The sequence below is a fragment of the Protopterus annectens genome, chromosome 2.part2 (assembly GCF_019279795.1).
Source record: "Protopterus annectens isolate FY-2018-M chromosome 2.part2, PAN1.0, whole genome shotgun sequence".
Taxonomy (NCBI): domain Eukaryota; kingdom Metazoa; phylum Chordata; order Ceratodontiformes; family Protopteridae; genus Protopterus; species Protopterus annectens.
In genome coordinates, this window is record NC_056730.1 from 409874072 (window position 1) to 409895198 (window position 21127).

Genomic DNA, 21127 nt, shown 5'->3' on the forward strand with positions numbered 1-21127 from the left:
CACAATGAAGAAGGCAGGTGGAGCCAGAGCTTTTTGAAGTTTTCTGGCTACGGTTTCCTGAGCAGGAAACAACTTGAGGAGCAATTTGTTTTAATGGACTTCAAAAGGTTCTGGAGAAATTTAACCACTGTTTATCCATACGCTTGAGGTAAAGTTCAAGACGCATGCAAAAACAGCACATCCCCATCTACCAACCATGTATCCTGAGTTCTGAAGGAGTCATGACTGCAACTGATTTTTTTGAACAGCTAGAGATTTCTTATATTTTCCCAGAAAACACGAGGGGTGACTTACAACTCATTTTTATGATACTGATGAAGCCCATTCTTTTGGGATGTATGAAGAGGTTCGCCTCTCTGATAAGAGTCACACACAACTCCCAGAACTAAAAGGGGTTCAGATGTTTTCTACAAGCCCTCACCTGTCAGAGCAGGTTCTTCAAAGAAAACTAGACCTTGAAAGCGAGCAACCATAATAAACATCTATGTTCTTCAGTCATAATTACCATCCAAAGGAGAATAAGATGTTTTAATTGCATATTTGTATTTGTTAACTAGTTTACAGCACCAACCTCACATACACCTTATTCCAGAAGCAATGTCAGACTTAAACGACTTGCTCAGAATGGCACAACACGCAAACAGAGGCCAAGAAACACAAATCCTGTATGATAAGAAGGTCATTAACAGCTCAACGGCAATCTTCTGCATTGTGATTCACCTCAAACAAGATATTTCAAATATGAATATTTTGTAAGATAGCTCAAATACACACCTTCCAAAGTAGACCTAGCTGTTACATCAGTATACTGAAAGTAAAATGAACACCATGGAAACAAACATTGATGCCTGTCATGATTAACTTGAGAGCTTTCCACTTATTCTCAGGTCAAGACCCTTAGTGACTCTGTCCAACACATCCTACCAGAGAAGCTTGGAAATAAGCAAAGACTGAAAGACGGTCAAAGAAAGTGAAGAGTCAAGGTAGTAGCTCCACAGACTTTTGCTACAGCTAAGCAATAAATGAGTTCTCCAAAGAAAGGGATGCCAAATGCCAAGGTCACTTCACTTATACTCGGCAGAGGACAAAGCAAACTGTCACTAGATTTTTTTTTCCCAAAAAAGACCAAAAATCACAGTCATCATAGCAGAGGTGCTCTGGTTTCTTGAATTTGAAAGAACAAAATAAAGGAACCTCAAATACTAAGTTGTCACCTTTTAAGGAGATTCAAGAAGAGGGGTGCCCCAAAATCATGCCATTATGCATCTCCAATATTTACAAATATCTTTCTTAAGGAATGAGAAGAACTGATACCAATCTGTGAACTCTTAACCTAAGGGCTTTATCAAAAAGTGTGGATTTTCTTGAGGTGATGTGGAAGATGAGGATCTGTCACATCCCTACAAACTTCGAATGGAAGGCATTGTTATTCTTCATGCTCAGTGGCACAGGAAGCCTTAGAGGGAGCTGAGGGAAATGTTTCTTGCAGTGCTTAAAAGAGCCTTAACGGTTTATGTCATGTTAAACAGCCTCTACAGTCACCTGAAGAAGGCAAAATAGGACTGTGTGTGGTGGAGAAGTTGCTATTAGAGAGATATCTTGCAAAGTGAAGACAAGTACACATAAAACACCAAAAAACAGTGTAAAATAAATAAGGGCTCTTGTTCACAGGTACCTAGTAAACTTCTACCACACTGAGAAATAAGGCTGTCAAAATGTACTGGAAATAGCATGGGGGAGTGGTATCTAGGCGAACAGGCTGCCAGTGAAAATTCTGTTCCTTACACGGGTAAACCACATTGGGAGAAGGATGTGAATGTTGAATAAAGTGAACTAGCATGTGGACAAAACTGCCACAAGTAAATCACAATATCACACAGTTGGAGGCCTTCCCATGAAGCCACTTGTAAAGAAATTAATATCCTAAGACAAAACTGGAATTCTGAGAAGATTTATCAAATCAAATTCAAACTGAGGGAAGCCCTCAGAGTCCCAGATTTGGTACATCATCTAGGCTTTGTCAATCTGGGCCTAGTTTCATGCTCACGTACACTAAACCATGCTACATGCCCACAGACAAGGGACCCTTCACCTTTTCACTTTAAAATCTATTCCAACTAGGTGGTGGTGCAAGTTTAATAAATCCTCAAATTTAAAATGAAGATGGAAAGCCAGTTCATACTTTGGCACACAAGGATTCATGGGCAGCAAAATCAGTGCTGATGGTACCAGTGAAGTTGCATCTGGTTCCAACCATACTACAAATACATTTCAGCAAACTGCTTGCAGGATGGGGAAATAACTGAGGACCACTGCGGCAGACAACTTCCCTTGACTTCATTGAGCCTTGTAGAGGAGGAATTTGATGTTGCCACTAATTCAAGGAATTGACAACACCTTGCCACTAACTAGAGACCAGCAAAAAAGATGATCCATTTGTTTCGGCCCATTCAAAAAATCCCTAATAATCTTAAGTACAATGCTACCATTCCTTACTGCTTAAAATGTCTCATTCTGCAATATTACTCGGGGCAAATAAGAAATCAAAATTGCCACCACCACTGTTAACTAGTTATATTTCAATCTCTATGGCATAAACTGCCAGTTAACACAATTAAAAGACCACGACTTATTTAGAAGGAAAACACTTTCTAAAAGATCATGACAGAATATAGTAAATGAAAAGTTAGTGCAACTGCAGTTTTTTTTTTCAAAACTCTGCCAAATATGCCAAGCTGCCAAAACTGCCAAGACATAAATGTCTTATAGCTAGTGGTTTTTACAACCTTCTGATTCACCAAGTACAACAGCATCACACTATCTAATAACAATATCTAACTTAGTAACACATGAACAATATACCTGTCGATTCTTGGCAGTGTTGCTTCTTTTCCTGCTTTTGTTCTTCTTTTTATTTTTCCTTTTTGCACCAGAAGGCTTTTTTTCTCCGATGATCTGTGGTTCAGTGGTTTCGCCATTCTTCAACGCAGTCTAAGGATTAAGGACGGCCATTAGTATGCAAACAGAACAAAAACCTTGTCTGTTAAACCACAACTGCAACAGCGTGAAAGCCTGTGAGTATGTAAGGCAAAGAAACCGTAAACAGATACAATCCTACCCAAGTAAATAGCAGTTGCTTTCTTACCATATCTGCACATCTATAAAGAAACCCATTTTGGTGGGTCAATGACCTGAACTCAATCACAGTTCAACAATTTTTCTTGTAAGCTCAAAAACTCAGGGGTATTATAGCCCAATGGCAGACTGCAACATCCTCAGGATGACTATATGAGAACAGCACACTAGCTGAGAAAGCATACATCATGCAAATTAAGAAACAATGAAAATCTGACATCTACACTAACAAACAATACGCAAGTACCTTCTTGCTCAATTTAAATGCAACTCCCTTTATTTGGCTTTGGCTTTTGGACAGTTCAAGGCCACTGGCATTGCACGATCCTACTATGGGCCTACTAAGAATAGTCCCTTTGTTCACCTGATACAAGAAGAACATGCATTTTAAAAAAGCGTTCGCTTCTGCATAAGTCAAAATGGACTGACAACCTAATGTTCAGTTGGAGGAGGATTGAGGTTTAAGGGGAGGCAGGAATTCAGTAACTTATGTAATGGAATGTTGGACTGATGATAACTGCAATGAAAAGATAAATATCTATGTATGTAAATGGAAAAATGTTAATATGGTTTATTTTCCTTTCTGTTAATGTAAGCTTGCTTACTTAAGTGATAACTTAGTAAAGGTGTTTACAAAATCTGAACTCTCTCTAAAATATGGACTGATAACCAGCAGTAAATCCACCAAGGTAGAAGAACCAATGGACAGCCCAAGGATCAATTAAAGAAAGTAAAACTCCTACGGTCATAGACAAGACACTATGCTTGGTGAAGGTGGGCCCAAGGACAACATGGTTACTGCACAAGTATCTACAAAGAAGGCATTTCTGAAACAAGCATGGGAAGAAGACATACCTCTAGTAAAATAAATTTAAACCATAGCATTTTTCAACATGTTATAAATCACCAAATGGCAATATATAATGCAACATTCAAGCCACTTGGAAAGGGACTGCTTGGTGACCGACGCTCTCTGGGGCACAGATAAAAATTACACATTTACCATCATGATAAATCTAAAAATAAGGTCCATCCTGAGAAGCCTGGCAGTTCAGTGGTCAACATTTCTACACTTCTGCTCACAGCTCCAAGTTCTATGGTTTAATCCTGACACCTGATCAATGTGTGGAGTCTATATGTTCTCACTACATCTGCATAGGTTTCGAGAACTTCTGTTTCTCTGTACCTCATAAAAAACTTCTATTTGACTGAGGATGCTAAAATGTCCATATTTACTGCAGTCATCCTTGCCCTTGTGGCCTCACTCATGGCTGAAGAGGATCAGAAAGCCAGTTCTTTTACTTGGTTAACAAATGCATAAATTAAAAATTTAGAAATTCAAAAAAACGGAGGAGGTGGACTGAAGCAACAGTCATTAGAATCTCCCAGTGTAAAAATTGCCAGACTGCTAAACACACTCCTTATTCACATCAAGAACCACATCAGCTCTCACTCTTCAATGCTTCAGAAGATACAGTGCAGTTGAGGGAAGAAGAAAACAAGGAAAAAGGAGAGAAAGCAATAGAGTGCAAGACAGCAACAAAGGTAGAGGATGAAAGAAAGGTATTTTACTACAGCCCTTTTTTCTATACAGTTAATACGTACACAACTTTTACATTGGGGAGCAACAGCTGGATGTGGAAACAATATATAGGTTTGTTGACAGGCGCAGCTTGAAAGTGGATGACGTGATGGAAGTGAGGAGACTAGGTATCCTATGCATCTAGAAGGTAAGGTGGAAGGACAGTGCAGCAAACTCACAAGGCTTGATTTCCAGTTTCTAGTACTTCAGACAAAAACAGACAAAAAATGCTGTGGGTACTGTTGTGAAACAGTCTTTAAACAGTCAGAGATGTCAGAGCACATATGCCCCACAGCAGGGCTGTGATGGCGAGGAAAAAAGTGCATTCGGGCAGCAGTCACAAGACCTTCTACTACTACAAGGGCTGCCTGGGTCACTAACAGTGGAGTATCAGAACAAAGGGCAGGCCATTGCAGACCTCTAATGCAAACAGCACAATGGTGGCCAACACAAGGTTCACAAAGACAGAGTCACAAAATCAAATAAAAGAATGGTCAATATACAACTGATAGATTACCTTCTAGCAAGGAAAAGGCACTGGGGTATACTCAGAAATTCCAAAGTCATCCCCAGTGAAACTGTCAACCACCAGCATAAACGGACCACAATCGGCTGCAAGCAGTGGACAAAGAAGGTTCAAAGGTCAGCAGAAACTAGTCTGAAGGCCTGGAAATTGACAGGAGGAAAAGTGCAGACATTCAAGGAATAACTTGGGCCTCCAACACCTCAGGCAGAAGAGGAAATAGGTGGAGTCGAAAGAAGAATGGCATTATTTCAAAACCTGTGAATACTATGTAATACATATAGCCAAGCCAGGTATAGAAATAAGGTACATAAAGAAAGCAAATGGAAGAACACAGAAGTCCAGGATCAAAAGAAAAGAGCACAGGAAGAAGTGAGCTGTTCTTATTACTTCTACCTTTCACTGTAGGTTGTGCACAAGCCAATACAGCATTTGTGGAGTTTTCTTCATTCCTAAGCTGATGGAAGTACCCAGAAGCAATGTGATGATGAAGTCTAGAGGACATCAAAGGCAACTGAAGGAGTACTTCCAGCAGCTTAGGAATAAAAAAAAAACTCCACAAATGTTGTACTGCCTTGTGCACAGCCTACACTGAAAATACATTTAACATGAGCAAGAATACTTAAATGAAAGCTTAGCAATGTACCCAACAACTATTTCAGACCTTGCACCAATAAAGACTAAGACAGATTCAAGGCATTGAAGCTAAAATGAGACATTGGCTCTTTTCTTATTTCTTAGAGAGAGAGGAATTTAAGGAATGCATAACAGAACTGATTCAAGATTTAACAACAAAGATGGAACATTTTTCATAAGAGATAGCCAGACAGTGAAATAAATGAAAATAGATTTTACAACATGGTAGAAATAAGAGAGAAAGAGATGTGGGGAAGATGTAATAGGAATTATTTACAGGGGTTATCAAAGGTTAAAATATTGCAGAAAAAGGTGGACCTCCAAGATGGCTGCACATTAAGTAACAGCTTAATTCTAACTCTCCCTTTGTGATAACAGAAACCTCAGCAGACACAGCAAGCAGACTTGTGTTTATGGGTAAATTTCAGTAACTGGCTAATATTACAGAGCACCTGGGAAAACTCAGCTACAAAAAGTGAGGAAGAAACACAAACTGTGGAAAGTTCTGCAGCTGTTCAGCACAAAGCAATGGAATATCCAGACATGAATTTGAGTAACCTACAGGAATGTATAAGAACAATGCATACAGACCTGGTTAAAATAAATGAAACACTGATGGAGTATATCAACTCAAACAACAAACGACTGGAAAAAATGGAAGAAGCTTTAAAACCATATGCAGATGATGTGATAAAGCTGCAAAACTCAGATGTTGAAATGAAAAAAAGGCTGGCTGCATATGAGACTGTTCAGGAAGAGATGTTTCAACAAATAAAAGAATTAAGAGGACAGAGAGCGTAGGGAAAACTTGACATTTTCAGCTATACCAGAGAAGCTGGAAGTAACAGACTGCACTAATTTTATGAAAGCGCAAATAAGCAACTGGACTGGTATTTCACAGCAGCAGCTGTTAGATGACAGGACACATCATGTGTATGCTCCAAACCTGGCTATGAGAAAGCAATCTAGACCTTTAACAGTAAAGATGCCATCCTAGCAGCAGAAGGAGTTGATTCTGACAAAACTGTGGCAGAAGGACAAAGTACTAAAAGTGGGATACTTCAGAGTGTTTGTGGAGAATGATTACTCATTGTACACCAGGCAGAAGAGGACCAAATTTATTCCACTACTCAGGGAATGTCAAGATGCGGGTGTGAAATTTAAACTGTTGTACCCAACTGTCTTCAAAGTACTCTTCCCTGGAGAAATAAAATCATTTTTTGATGAAGTACATGCTAAGGAGGAAATACAAAAGTTTGTCCAACAAAAAGTAAGCTGTGAAACAGAAAGAGATTCTGCTTCTTGTTCTTCTGGTAATAAAAAACAGAGAGAGATTGTACTGGTAAACCTTTTCAAAATTTTCAATGAAAAATGTTGGAGAGAAGGAAGGGAGCAGAAGACTGGTCTACAAGAATCAAAAGTATGTTGGAAATGAAGCAGAGACAGGATTTGGGAGATACAGAGTAACTTAATGTGGGTTTACAATGCAACAATTATATTTGTGAAATATGACAGTAGAAAATCTGGAAATATTGGACTTTTTCAGAATTTGTTGAACTTGTAAGGGACTCTAAAGTATATACCCTATTTCATGTCATTAATGTTCAGAAAAAATGCTTTGGGGAGGGGAAGAGGGGAGAAAATCAACTAAGTGAAGACATACTTTCTTAATTAGTACTATTTTTGTGGTGTGTTTTCTTTACATGCTATAAAGTAAAGCTTTCTCAGTTATTTTTAAGTGTAATAAGTACTGTAAACAGGTGATGTTGTTCTTTTTCTTCTTCTCTCTCTTCTTGTTCAGTTTTAAGAAATGTAGGCAATACAAAGTAAAAAAAAACCCTGGTTAAAAAAGCATGAGAAAACAAAAATTAAAGTGCTTTGTCTCATTCTTGCATAGGGGAATTACTGGATTAAGGACCTTAGATTGATTTGGTAACAAGTTTTAAGACAGACAGTAAATGAAATAGAATATTGAATATTATGACATTTTTCTAGCAAATACATGTTTGCTTAGTAGCAATTCTGCACCTGATCTTCATGTTTCCATGGAAACAATCCGATAGAGAGAAAATGGCTGTCTGGTTCTGATGTCTCCAGGGAGACAATTTGATAAATAGAAACTTGTTATGGGCTCGTGGAGAGTGACTGGCTGAAGACAAATATAAGGAAAGAAAAACTGGCTAGGACATAATGTTCTCTGAAAGCATTCAGGGGTTTTCCCAGCTAGCAGAGCTATAAAGCTAAGACAAAACCAGTAAGCACTAAGTAGACGCACAGGCTGCACCATGTGTTTTAGTATGTATAACCTTTCTTTTAGGTTAACTCATGTCTATCAGTGTGGCTGTCAGTTTGGCACTTTTGTTCCTATTAGGAGGGTAAAACTTCAACATTTGAAGATGCACATAATTTTGTCTGTTAGTATTACATTAAAAGGTTTTCGGGGAGCATTGGGGGGTGGGTTTTTTTTGAAGGTTTTCAATAAAACAAAAAGTTTTGTTAAGATGTGACATAAGCTCAAATGGATATGACAAGAAACTATATAAAAGTTCAACCTGCCAAACAGTGTATGCATGCAACGCAAACACTGGAACTAGACATTAAACAAAAAAGGTGTTATACATAAAAAGGTGGGAATAATAACTTTTTAATGTGAGGATGCTTTCAGTAATGTTTTTAAATGTCAATGGTCTCACAGATAAATACAAAAAGAGTAGTGAACTGTATTAAAAATATAGACTGCAAATAAATATGTTACAGGAGACTCACTTAGGTTTTCATGATGATTATTACCAGAATACCCGGGACAAAGGAAAAGAGGATCACTTATATTAACTGCAAGAGGAGCTCCAATAGTGATAGAAAATGATAAAAAAGATAATAATGGGAGATTTGTAGTGCTAATGGGATACTGGCAAAGGAGGAGAATTACACTGGCATTTGTTTATATTCCACCTAAAACTGCTATAATAGAGCTTAACAAAATTCTTGAGAAATAATCAGTTTTCAACAAGGAATATTACTTCTAGGTGGGGACTGGAATGTGATTTGCAGCAGTGAATATGTGCCTGGGGACCCAGAAAGAAAAGTATAACAAAGGAGGGTAGATTTTTGAAGAAATTGCTGAAACTGGCATGGAAGATGTGAATTCAGTAACAGGAGTTTGGAGTGAATTCACATACTATTCCCCATTATATAAAAACGTGTCTAAGCTAGATATAATTTACTTCTCACAAGAACATGTGCATTTAATTGAAGGTCTTGATACACACCTAGTAGCCATTTCAGATCATGTGCCAATAATAACTAAAAACACAGGGTAATAAAATAAAAATGAGACACTGGCACTTTCCCACCTATCTGTTGAAAAGAGAGGAATTTAAGGAATGGGTAGTGGAGATTATTCAGGAGATATTAGAGAGGACAGAAATTTCTTCTGAAAATATAGCTAGGGAGTGGGATAAAATTAAGGTGGAACTTAAAAACTGGTTAGAAATATAAGAAAGGGAGATATGTTTAAGAAGTAACTAGAATTATTTAGGAGGACTGACAAATGTTAAAGCACTGCAGATTAGGGGTAATCTAAAAGAACAAAAAGAGGGTCAACTGAATGCCAAGTAGAAAATATGGGATTACCGTGATAATATGCACGAGTTTAGAAAGACTACCATTAATAGCTTTTGGACAACACTAGAACACAAAACCTTTTAGCACATGACTCGGGCAACAGAAAGTAGAAACAGCTGTCACCAAGCTTAGGGAGCCTACAACAAAGAAGGTAACAAGAGATCCTGTAGAGGTATTAGAAACATTTGGAAATTCTAAGCGAGTCTGTATAAAGGAGAGAAATATGGAAATCAAGAAAAGATACAAATGGAAATGTTTATGGAACAATTAAATATGCCAAGGCTAGAGGCAGATGAGGCTCAATTATTAATTGTTAGGATGGGAAGAGATGAGATAAAAACTGTGATGTATAGTCCCCAGGAACAGATGGTATTCCTCTGGAAGTCTGAAAGCTATGAGGAAAAAAACTAATCTAGATCTGGAAGGTTTTGTTTAAACAGTATTTTTAAAGGAGGAGAAGTACTAACATACTGGAAGAAAGTAGTGGTAGTTGTAATACCAAAAGAAGGTAAAAATCCATCGGACTCAGATTCATACAGGTCTATTTCAATATTAAACAATGATTATACACTGTTCATGTCTATAATGGCTAAAAAAATGAGAAAAGTAATGCCAAAAATGATAGGTATGGATCAATGTGGTTTTGTGGAGGGAAGGCAAACATCTGACAACATTAACAGAACACCAATGATCCAGACAGAATCAAAATGAAAGAAAATACCATTGTTATTAGTAGGTCTTGATGCAGAGAAAGTATTTGACACACTAAACTGGGACTTTATCAGCATGTCAATGAAAGCATTTGCATTTCCTGAAAAAAAATTCTAAAGTTGATTAGGAGGCAATATGAGGGATCAGAGGCAAAAATTTAAGTTGGTGGGGTCCTTTTTGATAATTTCTGCTTCAGCAGAGGAACTAGGCAGGGGTGTCCATTTTCCCCTTTGTTATTTGCATTATATTTACCACCACTGTCAAAGAATAAGGGACTCAGAAATTCAAGGATATAACTGATATGGTAGTCAAGAAAAACTGGCTCTATTTGCAGATGATATTTTATACCTGACAAAACCAGAGAGAGACATTACAGCGTTGTGAAACATTTTGAGACAGTTTCATATATTTTTGGGATACAAAATTAATGAAGCTAAAACAAAGGCAAGAGCGGTAAATTATGTAACCGTACACAAATTGGTTCAGCAATATCCTTATTTATGGGGTCATGATAAAATGAAGTATTTAGGAGTATGAATTAAAACAGATTCTGGTGTAGCAGCTAAGGATATGTGGGAAGAGACTAAACAAACAATCATACAAATACTGAGAAAATGGAAGTTTTGTTATATGGATATCGCTAATAAAATACAAGCAGTCAAAATGTTATTAGTCCCTTTAGTTTTATACACAGGTCAGGCAATCAACCAAAGGAGAAATCATGGATAGCAATTAATAAAAAGCTGAAGAACTTTATCTGGGAGGAGAAAACGGCGAAAGTCAAGTGCGATAAGATGATTCTTCCAATAGAACAGGGTGGATTGGGATTACCCAATTTGAGGAGGTAATTCAGAAATATACAGTTAAGGCTTCTATACACAGACCAAGCAGAAAACTATAACTGAAAGTGGAAAGGGGTGATTTTGAAACAGGAGGGGAATTCAAGAAACAAGGAGAAAGTACAGTTGTGTACACATTAATGTAGATGTCCGAGTGTATTCACTGTTGCAGTCATCACATTTGGGTTATCCCTGCCAAGGTAGCCCTCGGCCGTCCCGAATACCAGAGGTTTAGTATTTCTGCGTCGGCTGCTGTCGCTTCAGGAATGATGTCAGGTCATCAGCAGTATAAAGTAAGGCAGCAGACTCCATTACATCAGTTTTTCTTGCCCTGTCAGGAGCCCCCAAGTGGGAGCTAGGTTATGGTGGAAGAACGCCACAAGTAGAAATTAAATACCAAAATGTTCCTTGTAAGAGGAGAGAGAGAAAGAAAAGAGGGATGGAGGGAGGGAAACCAGGACTGCAACAGTGAATACACTTGAACATCTACATTTATGGTAAGTGTACACAACTGTACTATGTTCTTCGTGTTTCACTCTTGCAGTCATCACATTTGGGTTGATTCCCAAAGTTGAGGAAAAGGGTGGAGGCAATCAAGGAGACTAGGGGCTGGCTAGGATGCCCTGCAAGACTGCAGTGGCAAAGCCTGCCTGGATTTGGAGAAGATAGGCAGGTGGTAATGCTTGGTGAAAGTGTGAACAGATGTCCAGGTGGCAGCCTCCAGGACGTCTCTGGTGGGGACTCCTCTGAGGAAAGCTGCAGAGGTGGAGGTTGATCTGGTGGAGTGAGTGCTGACCCCCTTAGGGGGAGGTTTTCCATGTTGCTTGTAACAGAAATGGATGCAGTGTGCTATCCATTTGGAAACTGTTTGTTTGGAGATGGCTTTGCCCTCTGCCCCTTCAGCAAAGCTAACCAGTAATTGATCACACTTTGAATGATTTAGTCCTATTTAGATAGAATCTGGCTGTCTGTGCACATCTAGAGAGTGCAGCATCATTTCCCCCTTCTTTTGTGGGTTAGGGAAAAAGGTGGGCAAATGAATGGATTGGTTGAGAGCCACACTGGACACCACTTTAGGCATGAAGGATGGGTTAGTCCTGAGGGAAACCCTGTCAGCATGAAAGATGATGAAGGGCTCCACAGCCATGAGTCCTTGTAACTCGCAGAGTCTTTTGGCTGAAGTGATGGCAAGAAGAAAAGCTGTCTTCCAGGAGAGAAATTTTAGTTCTGCTAAAGATGCTGGTTCAAAGGGGGCAAGGTGAGCTTTTTCAACACAAAGTTAAGGTCCCAAGTTGGGGTAGGTGTTCTTCTGGGTGGCCTCAAGTTGCTAGCCCCTCTTAGGAAATGTTTGATCAGAGGGTGTGAGAAAAGGGGCTGCTCCGTGTGGAAATGAGCAGAGGCATGAATTTTAAGAGGAAAATGTGAGACCACTGTGTAGCACGTCAGCTAGGTAATCCAGGATGAGAGGTAGGGAGGGCTGTGCCGTATCGGCTCCCTTAGCCTGAATCCAGCTGCAGAACCTTTTCCATTTGTCAGAATAAAACTTTCTAGTGCTAGGGCATCTGGCCTCACGTATAACATCTAGAACCTGTTTACTGAGGTTGGCCAGGCTGCCAAATTGAGGGTCTGACATTGGGGATGCATGAATTCTCCTTCCCTCCGGGTCAGGAGGGTTGGGGTCTGAGAAGATGCCATGGTGGCAGTGGGGACAGGCTGTGCAGCAGGGGGTACCAGTCTGGAGCAATAAGAACGGTCCTTGGTTTTTCCACCCTTATTTTGAGCAGTACCCTGGTGATGAGAGGTAGTGGAGGAAATGCATAGACTGACCCAGGGGAAGGATAGGGCATCCACTTTCCAGGCCATGCAATGATGCTCCCTGGTGCAGAACTTGCTGAGCTGATGGTTGGTGTGGAAGGCAAAGAGGTCGACCTTTGGGGTGCCTCATTTCCGAGTTATTAGGGTGAAGGTTCTTTTGTCTAGCTGTCACTCGTGTGGGTCCAGAAGATTTCTGCTTAAGTGGTCTGCCAGAGAATTTACAGAATCTGGCAGGAATTGTGCTAACAGGTGGAGTTTAATGGCAGGGGCTGTGCACGAAAGGGTCATGGCCAGCCTGCATAGAGGGTAGGAGCGAGTCCCTCCCTGCTTGTTGATATACCACATCACAGTGGTACTGTCTGTTTTGATCAGGAGTCTCCCTAGGGAGAGAAGGGGCCTGAAAGCTGTCAATGCATGCTGGACAGCTAACATCTCTTTTTGGTTGATGTGCACATGGATTTGCTGTGGGCTCCATTGGCCCTGTATGTCCCTGCCATCCAGGTGTCACCCCAGGCATAGTCTGATGAGTCTGTGGTGAGGGTCTGGGCGGTGGGGGGGAGGTGAGAAAGGTAGTGCCTTGTTGTGGCAGCATGCTGCTGCCCATCAAAGAAAATCTTTCCTTGGGCAAGGCATCACTGGTATAAGAGTTTCCAGGTCGTGAGAGTCTCGACACCAAAGGCTTTTTAGGTACCACTGAAGTATCCTCACATGCAGTCTTGCATATGGAATAAGTAAAATGCAAGATGCCATGAACCCCAGAACTTGCAGGATTTTCCTTGCAGATAACTGGGGTCTGGTGGCTAGTTGAGAGAAGTAGGCTGCAGGTAAGTTTGCTTTTCTGGTGTAAGGAATGCCATCTGAGATGTTGTGTCCAGGCTTGCTCCCACAAATATAATCCTTTTTGTGGGTACTAGTTTGGATTTCTTTTCGTTGACAGTGTACCCTAGCGAGGTCAGTAGGGACTTTACAAAGGCCAGGTGCTTGAGCAGCTTTTCCTGACTGTCTGCCTGAATTAGGCAGTCTTCTAAGTATGGGTAAATTTGGATATTCCTTTGTCTGCAAAAGGCAATGCTACGAGCCACACATTTTGTGAAAACTCTAGGAACAGTAGATAAGCCAAAGGGAAGTGCAGAGATCCTGCCCTGAAACGTAGATATTTCCTGCATGATTCCCTGATAGGAATGTGGAGGTAGGTCTAGGGTGGCTAGTCAAGCATCCTTGGAGAGCATAGGTAGCAGTTGCTGGAGGGTGAGCATTTTGAATTTTGGTATCACCAGGAAGGTGTTTAGAATGGATAGATTGAGGATGGGGAGCCAGGTGCCCTCTTTTCTGGGTACCAGAAAAAGTCTTTAGTAGAAACCTTGGCCTATCTGTTCTGCAGAAACGTGCTCTATTGCCTTCATAGAGAGCAGGGAAAGGAGTTGCTTTTTCGCCTCTGTCCACTGGTTTGGAGGTAGATCTGGGAACCCTTTTGGGGTTGGAAGAGTATGAAAAGAAAATTTGTATCCCTGGGACACTATGTTGAGGACCCAGCAGTAATTGGTAATGGTAGCCCAGGTGCTTGCGTGAAAGGAGAGTTTGCCTCCTAGGGGTAAGTGCAGGTGGGCAGAGGGGGTGGGGGAGGAGAGTCATTGGGAGTTCTTACCATGAGGGGGTGGCTTAGAACTCCCTGTTTTTGAGGTGGAGGAACTCTACTGCTTTGATCTCTGCATTCCCCGTGGCTGCTGTCTGGGGGGGGGGGGGTCTGCTTCCCTGGGATCTGGGCTGAAATGACCTGGTAGGAGCAGGAAAGGACCAGTGCTTGGAGGGGCAATGCCTGCTGAACCTGTGTGGCTGGACCTGTAGGAAATCCTTAACTGTCTGCACAGATTTAGCTTTTTCTTCCATTTTTTTTAAGACCTCCTCTGCCTTAGTGCCAAATAAGTTGTCTTTGTGTAAGGGTGCATCCAATAATTTAGATTTAACATGGTCTGGCAAGGGTTGTTCCTTAAGCCATGCATGCCTTCTAAGGATAGAACTGGTGACTGCTGCCCTGCAAGAAAATTCTAGGGTGTCAAAACCACAGTGTAAGGTGTGCTAAGTCACTTGACTTGCAGAATGCATTAACTCTTGTAACTCTTTAGATTCAGGAAAGGAAGACATTTTTGTTTGAGGAGTTCCATGGTATGTTGCTGAAATTTTAGTATATGGAACTGGCAGTTTAGTGCTCTGATAGCAAGAGTAGCAGAGGTGTACACTTTTTTACCCAATCTGTGTAGTGCTTGGGAATCCCTATCTGAGGGGGTTGGATTCTTAGCAGAGGTTGCTTTAATTCCTTTAGGCCCTTGAGAAGTTACCTCAGGGTCAGCAGTAGGATTTTTGAAAAGAAATTTGTGTGAGTCAAGGACTCTGTAATACCCGTCAGGTTTTCTGGGTGCAGGGGAGGGTGTCAGGAGACAAACTGGATTTCCAGGAAAGCATCGTCCACAACATCCAGGACTGGGGGAATTGGCCAGGGGTCTGTGCTGTGGAAGATCTAGGAATTCTCTGAGTCACTTTTTAAACTGAGGGTAGTCATGACATTCCCACTGGAAATGCTCCCTTAAGGTATGAAGGGTTTCCCCAAAGGAAAAGTCCTCGGGTGGAGACGGTGAAGGAATGGAATCCTCTGCATCAGGATCCTCATAAGCAGAGAGGGGTTGCATGTCTTCATATTCAGATGCATCAATCATCAGACTCCTGTTCAGACAAAACTACTGGAGACCGTTATCTTTTCTTTTTTTTGGAAGGGGTAGCTTGGCTTCCCCTGATCAGCATGATAAGGTCTTCTGCCATTTTAAGCATTTGACACTGAGGCAAGGAAGCAGATGCCTGAGATTGGGTCATTGGTTTCTTTGGTGTGGTTCGTACCCTGGGCCTTATCAACTCGGTAGTTTTTGAAAGAACAGTAGATGCGAAAGAAGTTGTCGGTTTGTGTAGAGAATCGGTAGTGTGAAGTACTTCCTCCAAAGCCAGTGCCTGCTCAGCGGCTCCAGACCCATCCAAGGTAGAGGCAACTGCTTAGTCAAAGAGTTTTGCGGCATACTGGACTCCAAAAGGGTCTCGGTAGCGGCCTGCAAATCCACAGAAGCGAGCATCAGGGGCTGTGAAAGTGCCTCACTGAGGACCGGAGAACTGACTACTAACTTAACAGAAGCATTGTCGGTAGGTCTGGACCTGTGTGGTCTGTCTCTGTCTTTATCCTTACGTTTTTTTGGAAGATCTGCTGTCGGATGGCTTACCAAAGCCATATCGGAATTCGAAGACTGTAAGGGAAAATATCTAGCTACAATAAGGGCCCAACGACGTATAGTTCTGGTGTTAAAGCACAAAAGCAACAGTGAGGGATGTCATGGTCTGGGCCTAAGCAAGTGACACAATAAAAATGAAAGTCTCGGTGTTGTATTTGCTTTCCACAGGCAAGACAATACTACTTCTCACATTGCTTAGTGCAAGGAAAAAGGATCCCTAATGGGGTACTTAGCTTTAGAAGACTTCAGCTTCAATTCAGAAGACGAAACTCAGGTAGCGGCCAACCGGCACTCATGCTAACTGCTTCTGGCTCCTCGGCAAGAAAGACTGATGTAATGGCATCGGCTGCCTTACTTTATACTACTGATGACCTGATGTCAGTCCTGAAGCGACAGCAACCGACACAGAAATATTAAGCCACTGGTATTCCGGCCGGCCGAGGGCTACCCTGGCAGGGATAACCCAAATGTGATGGCTGCAACAGTGAAACACGAAGAACATCAACAATAATTATAGTTACGTTCTTACCATAACTTGGCATTTGTGTTATCTGTAGTCACCATTCATCACGTTAGGGTCTTGGATCCGATATCAGATCCAAGCCGGCATACTCAGACAAACAGCTTAGCTCAAGCTCCTCCCCTCCTATGATGCTCTGCTGCCCTCTAACCCCTCAGATTGAGTTTGCATAAGGAAAGAGACAGACCAACACAGGACCACCAACATCCAGCTAATCTCTCAGGAAGGGGGCTGGAGGGTGGGACCATGATGAATGGTGACTACAGATAACACAGACGCCAAGTTATGCTAAGTAAACAACTATAAATCTGATATTATCTTAGTCACCATTCCTCACGGCTGAAGGGTCAGAGTCCCCAGCTACCTAAATCCTGGGAGGCCTCAAGGAAGGACACGCCGAAGAACCGTGGAGAAAAAGGAAGCCCTTCCTCTAGAAACCAAATCCAACTTATAGTGAGAGATGAATGTGTGTGGAGAGGACCACATTGTTGCTGCACAAATGTTATGCAAGGATTGATGGTCTGCAAATGCAGCTGAGGTAGACACCACCCTTGTGGAATGAGCCTTTACTGGTGCAGATAAAAGAACACCTTCTGAAGAGTAAATAAAGGAAATACATTACGAAATCCAGCGGGAAACTGTAACTTTCGAAATTCCTCTGCCGTTTCTATTCCTAGAAAAGACTACCAAGAACTGGTCTGAACATCTAAACTCCCTAGTCCTATGCAGACAGAAACAAAGTTGACGAGGAACATCCAAGGTGTGCAGAATGTATTTCCCTTTATTGGTATAGTTAGGGAAAATGCTGGAAGATAAATACACAGATTAAGACCAGCTGTTAAAGCTACCTTGGGCATAAAAGACGGATCTGGATTCAGAGATGCTCTGTCCTTATGGAAAATTAAGTACGGCGGCTTAATTGTAAGAGCTTGCAGCTCAGAGACTCTGTTCGCCGAAGTTACTGCCACCAAAAGGGCAGTCTTCAATGAATGGAATTTGATATGACAAGATGTAGATGGTTCGAAGGGAGGTTTCATTAATGCCTGCAGCACCAACACCAAATCCCACAGAGGGGATGGATGCTTAACAGGGAGTTGCAAAAGAAAAACACCTTTCAAAAAGGCCTTGCAGAGAAGAGAAGAAAAGGCAGAATCATCGTTGACATGAAAATTCAAAATCACTGCCAACTGAACCTTGATGGTGGAGAAACTGGCTCCTTCCTTAAACAGAGACGTCAAAAAGAGAACGATTTCAGGAATGGAAGCTGAAAAGGGGTCCAGATTCTTTGCCTAGATAGAAAATCTATTCCATTTATTGATATATACCTTCCTAGTGGAAGGCCTCTGAGAAGCAATAATAATATCCTTCATGGACGAGGTTAGCCTGGACTTTGTCAAAATCACTGGAAGTGGACATACCACGCTGTCAAAAGCAGGGTCTGAAGATTCGGGGGTGGTAGCAGAGATGGATGAGATGTAAGATCCGGAGTTGGATCGAGCACCCAGGATGGATGCCTCAAGTGAAACCACAGGAGGAGGAAAGTACAGTTTTGTACCTACCATAAATGTAGATGTTCGAGTGCTAATACAGCTGCAGTAATCACAGATGGGTTCTCTGCCGTCAGGCGGTCCCTCGGTCGGCCGAATTCCAAAGTCTTGGTTCGGCGTCGGTTGTCGTCGCTTTCTCTTCTGACGTCAGTGAGGCCAGAGTATATAAGACACAGCCGACGCCATGTTCTTCAGTCTTTCTTGCCCCAGATGTCAGGAGCCCCCCGAAGGAAGGCAATACATAAATTATGCTTATATGCGTATACATGCAATGCAATATAATCCAAAAACAGTGGTTGTAAGCAAATAAACCATAGAAGGATAACCCAGTCAGGTTGTATGAAGAGGTTGTTAGGCCCCATGCCTTTACCAAGTGGGGAAGGAGGGAGGGAAACCTGTACTGCAGCTGTATTAGCACTCGAACATCTACATTTATGGTAGGTACAAAACTGTACTATGTTCATCGTGCATACAGCTGCAGTAATCACAGATGGGTAGAATCCCAAAGCTACGCACAGGGTGGTAGGTACTAGGAGGAACTGGGTTGAGCCAGAATGCCCTGCAAAACAGCAGTGGCAAAGCCTGCTCTTGTTCTGGAATATAAAGGCAGGTGGTAGTGTTTTGTGAAGGTATGTACAGAACTCCAAGTGGCTGCCTCCAGAATATCTTTGGTAGGAACTCCTCTGAGGAAGGCTGTAGAGGTAGCTGTGGCCCTGGTGGAGTGTGATCTGATACCTGTAGGAACAGATTTCCCATGATAGGAATAACAAAACCGTATGCAGTGGCCTATCCACTTTGAAATAGTCTGCTTGGAAACTGGCTTCCCTTGAGCCCCTACAGCATAGGACACAAAGAGTTGTTCTGATTTCCTGAAGGACTTTGTTCTGTCCAAATAGTAACGTAGCTGCCTATGGATGTCTAAGGAATGTAGCAGCCTTTCCCCTTTGTTTTGAGGATTGGGGTAAAAGGTAGGAAGGTGTATGGCTTGATTTAAAGCTACCCTAGATACCACTTTAGGCATAAATGATGGGTTGGTACGAAGGGAGACCCTATCCTGATGGAAAATGAGAAAGGGCTGCACCGCCATGAGGGCCTGTAATTCCGAAACTCTATGAGCTGAAGTTACAGCCAGAAGGAAGGCAGTTTTCCAGGACAAATATTGCAAATCTGTTGAGGCAGCTGGTTCAAAAGGAGGCAATGTTAATTTTTCTAGTATGTAATTAAGATCCCAGGCTGGTATTGGTTGCTTCCTTGGTGGTCTAATATTCTTAGCCCCTCTGAGGAACTGTCGTAAGAGTGGGTGAGAAAATAAGGGAGGATCCGTGTTGTATTCTGCAGAAATAGCTGAGGCATGGATTTTTATGGAAGAAAATGAAAGTCCACTGTTCAGCAGCTCCGCTAGATACTGTAATACCTGAGGCAAGTTCAGTTTTCTAGGGTCCTGGCCTTTTTTCGCATTCCAAGAACAAAACCGCTTCCATTTTGCGGAGTAAGCTTTTCTAGTAGATGGTCTTCTGGCCTCCAAAATGACATCCTGCACCTCCTTGGAGAGTAGGGTCTGTTGTGGTGTTGAGGAATTTTCCATGCAGCGAGATTGAGTGTTTTCAGCTGACTGTGGAGAGTTTTGTAACTGTGCTGAGTCAGCAGAAGAGGCATTAGAGGCAAGGACCAGGGAGGAGTATGTGTTAGTCTCCTCAGCAATGGGTACCAGTGTTGCCTTGGCCAATCTGGAGCAATCAGTATCATCTTCGGTCTGTCTGCTCTTGCTTTCAAAAGTACCTTGGGCAGAAGAGGCAGAGGTGGGAATGCGTAAACTGTCCATGCTGTCCAACTGAATGAAAGGGCGTCCACTCTCCAGGCCTTTGGATGAAAGGTCCTCGAACAAAACTTTTCCAATTGATGATTCCTGTGGGAGGCAAAAAGATCTATGTCTGGCCTCCCCCACACTTGGGTTATTTCTGCAAACACCTGCAGATGTAACTTCCATTCGTGTGGATCTGTCATATTTCTGCTTAATTTGTCTGCCAGCTTGTTTTCCAATCCTGGCAGGTACTGTGCTTGAAGTTCGATTTGCCATTCCAGAGCCAAGTTCCAAAGGGTCATGGCTAGTCTGCACAAGGGGTATGAATGTATTCCTCCTTGTTTGTTTATGTACCACATTACTGTGGTGTTGTCTGTTCTTATCAGTAATTGTCCTGGATGCAGGAAGTCCTTGAAAGCTGTAATTGCATTTATTACTGCTAGCATTTCTTTTTGATTGATGTGGAGGTGCTTTTCTTTTTGGGACCATTTGCCCTGGATGCACCTGTCCGTCATGTGCGCCCCCCAAGCGTAATCTGAGGCGTCTGTTGTGATAACTTGCTCTGCTTGAGGCTTGCAGAATGGGAGGCCTGTGTTTGCTTGACATGCTTGGGCCCACCATAGAAATTCCTTTTGCAAACATGGGATTATTGGTAGTATTGTTTCCAAACTGTGACTGTGTTGAGACCATAGGTTTTTTAGGTACCACTGAAGTTTCCTCATATGCAGCTTTGCACATGGGATTAAAAGAATGCAAGATGCCATGAATCCCAGAGCCTGCAGGATTTTCCTTGCAGTAAGCCTGGTACTTTTTGCTAGTATTTTGAAGTACTGAGATAGTTGCCCTTGTTTTTCTGGCGTAAGATAGGCCATCTGGGTGTTTGTGTCCAAGTTGGCACCCAGGAAAGTTATTTTCTGAGATGGTGTTAGCCTTGATTTCTTTTTGTTGATTGTGTATCCCAGAGCATGCAATAGCCGTGTCACATATGTCAGATGTTCCAGAAAGTACAGTTTTGTACCTACCATAAATGTAGATGTTCGAGGGCTATTACAGCTGCAGTAATCACATATGGGTTTTCAGCCGTCAGGCGGTCCCTCGGTCGGCCGAATTCCAAAGTCTTGGTCC

The 21127-nt window shown here is 41.9% G+C and overlaps 1 protein-coding gene across 1 annotated transcript in view; it reads right to left on the reverse strand.

The window, feature by feature from the left end:
• Window positions 1–21127, reverse strand: part of LOC122795946 (survival of motor neuron protein-like) — a 737856-nt gene that overhangs the window by 550001 nt on the left and 166728 nt on the right. The window contains exon 3 of the mRNA XM_044064429.1: window positions 2863–2991. Coding sequence (XP_043920364.1) covers window positions 2863–2991 — 129 coding nt within the window. The remainder of the gene's footprint in view (window positions 1–2862; window positions 2992–21127) is intronic.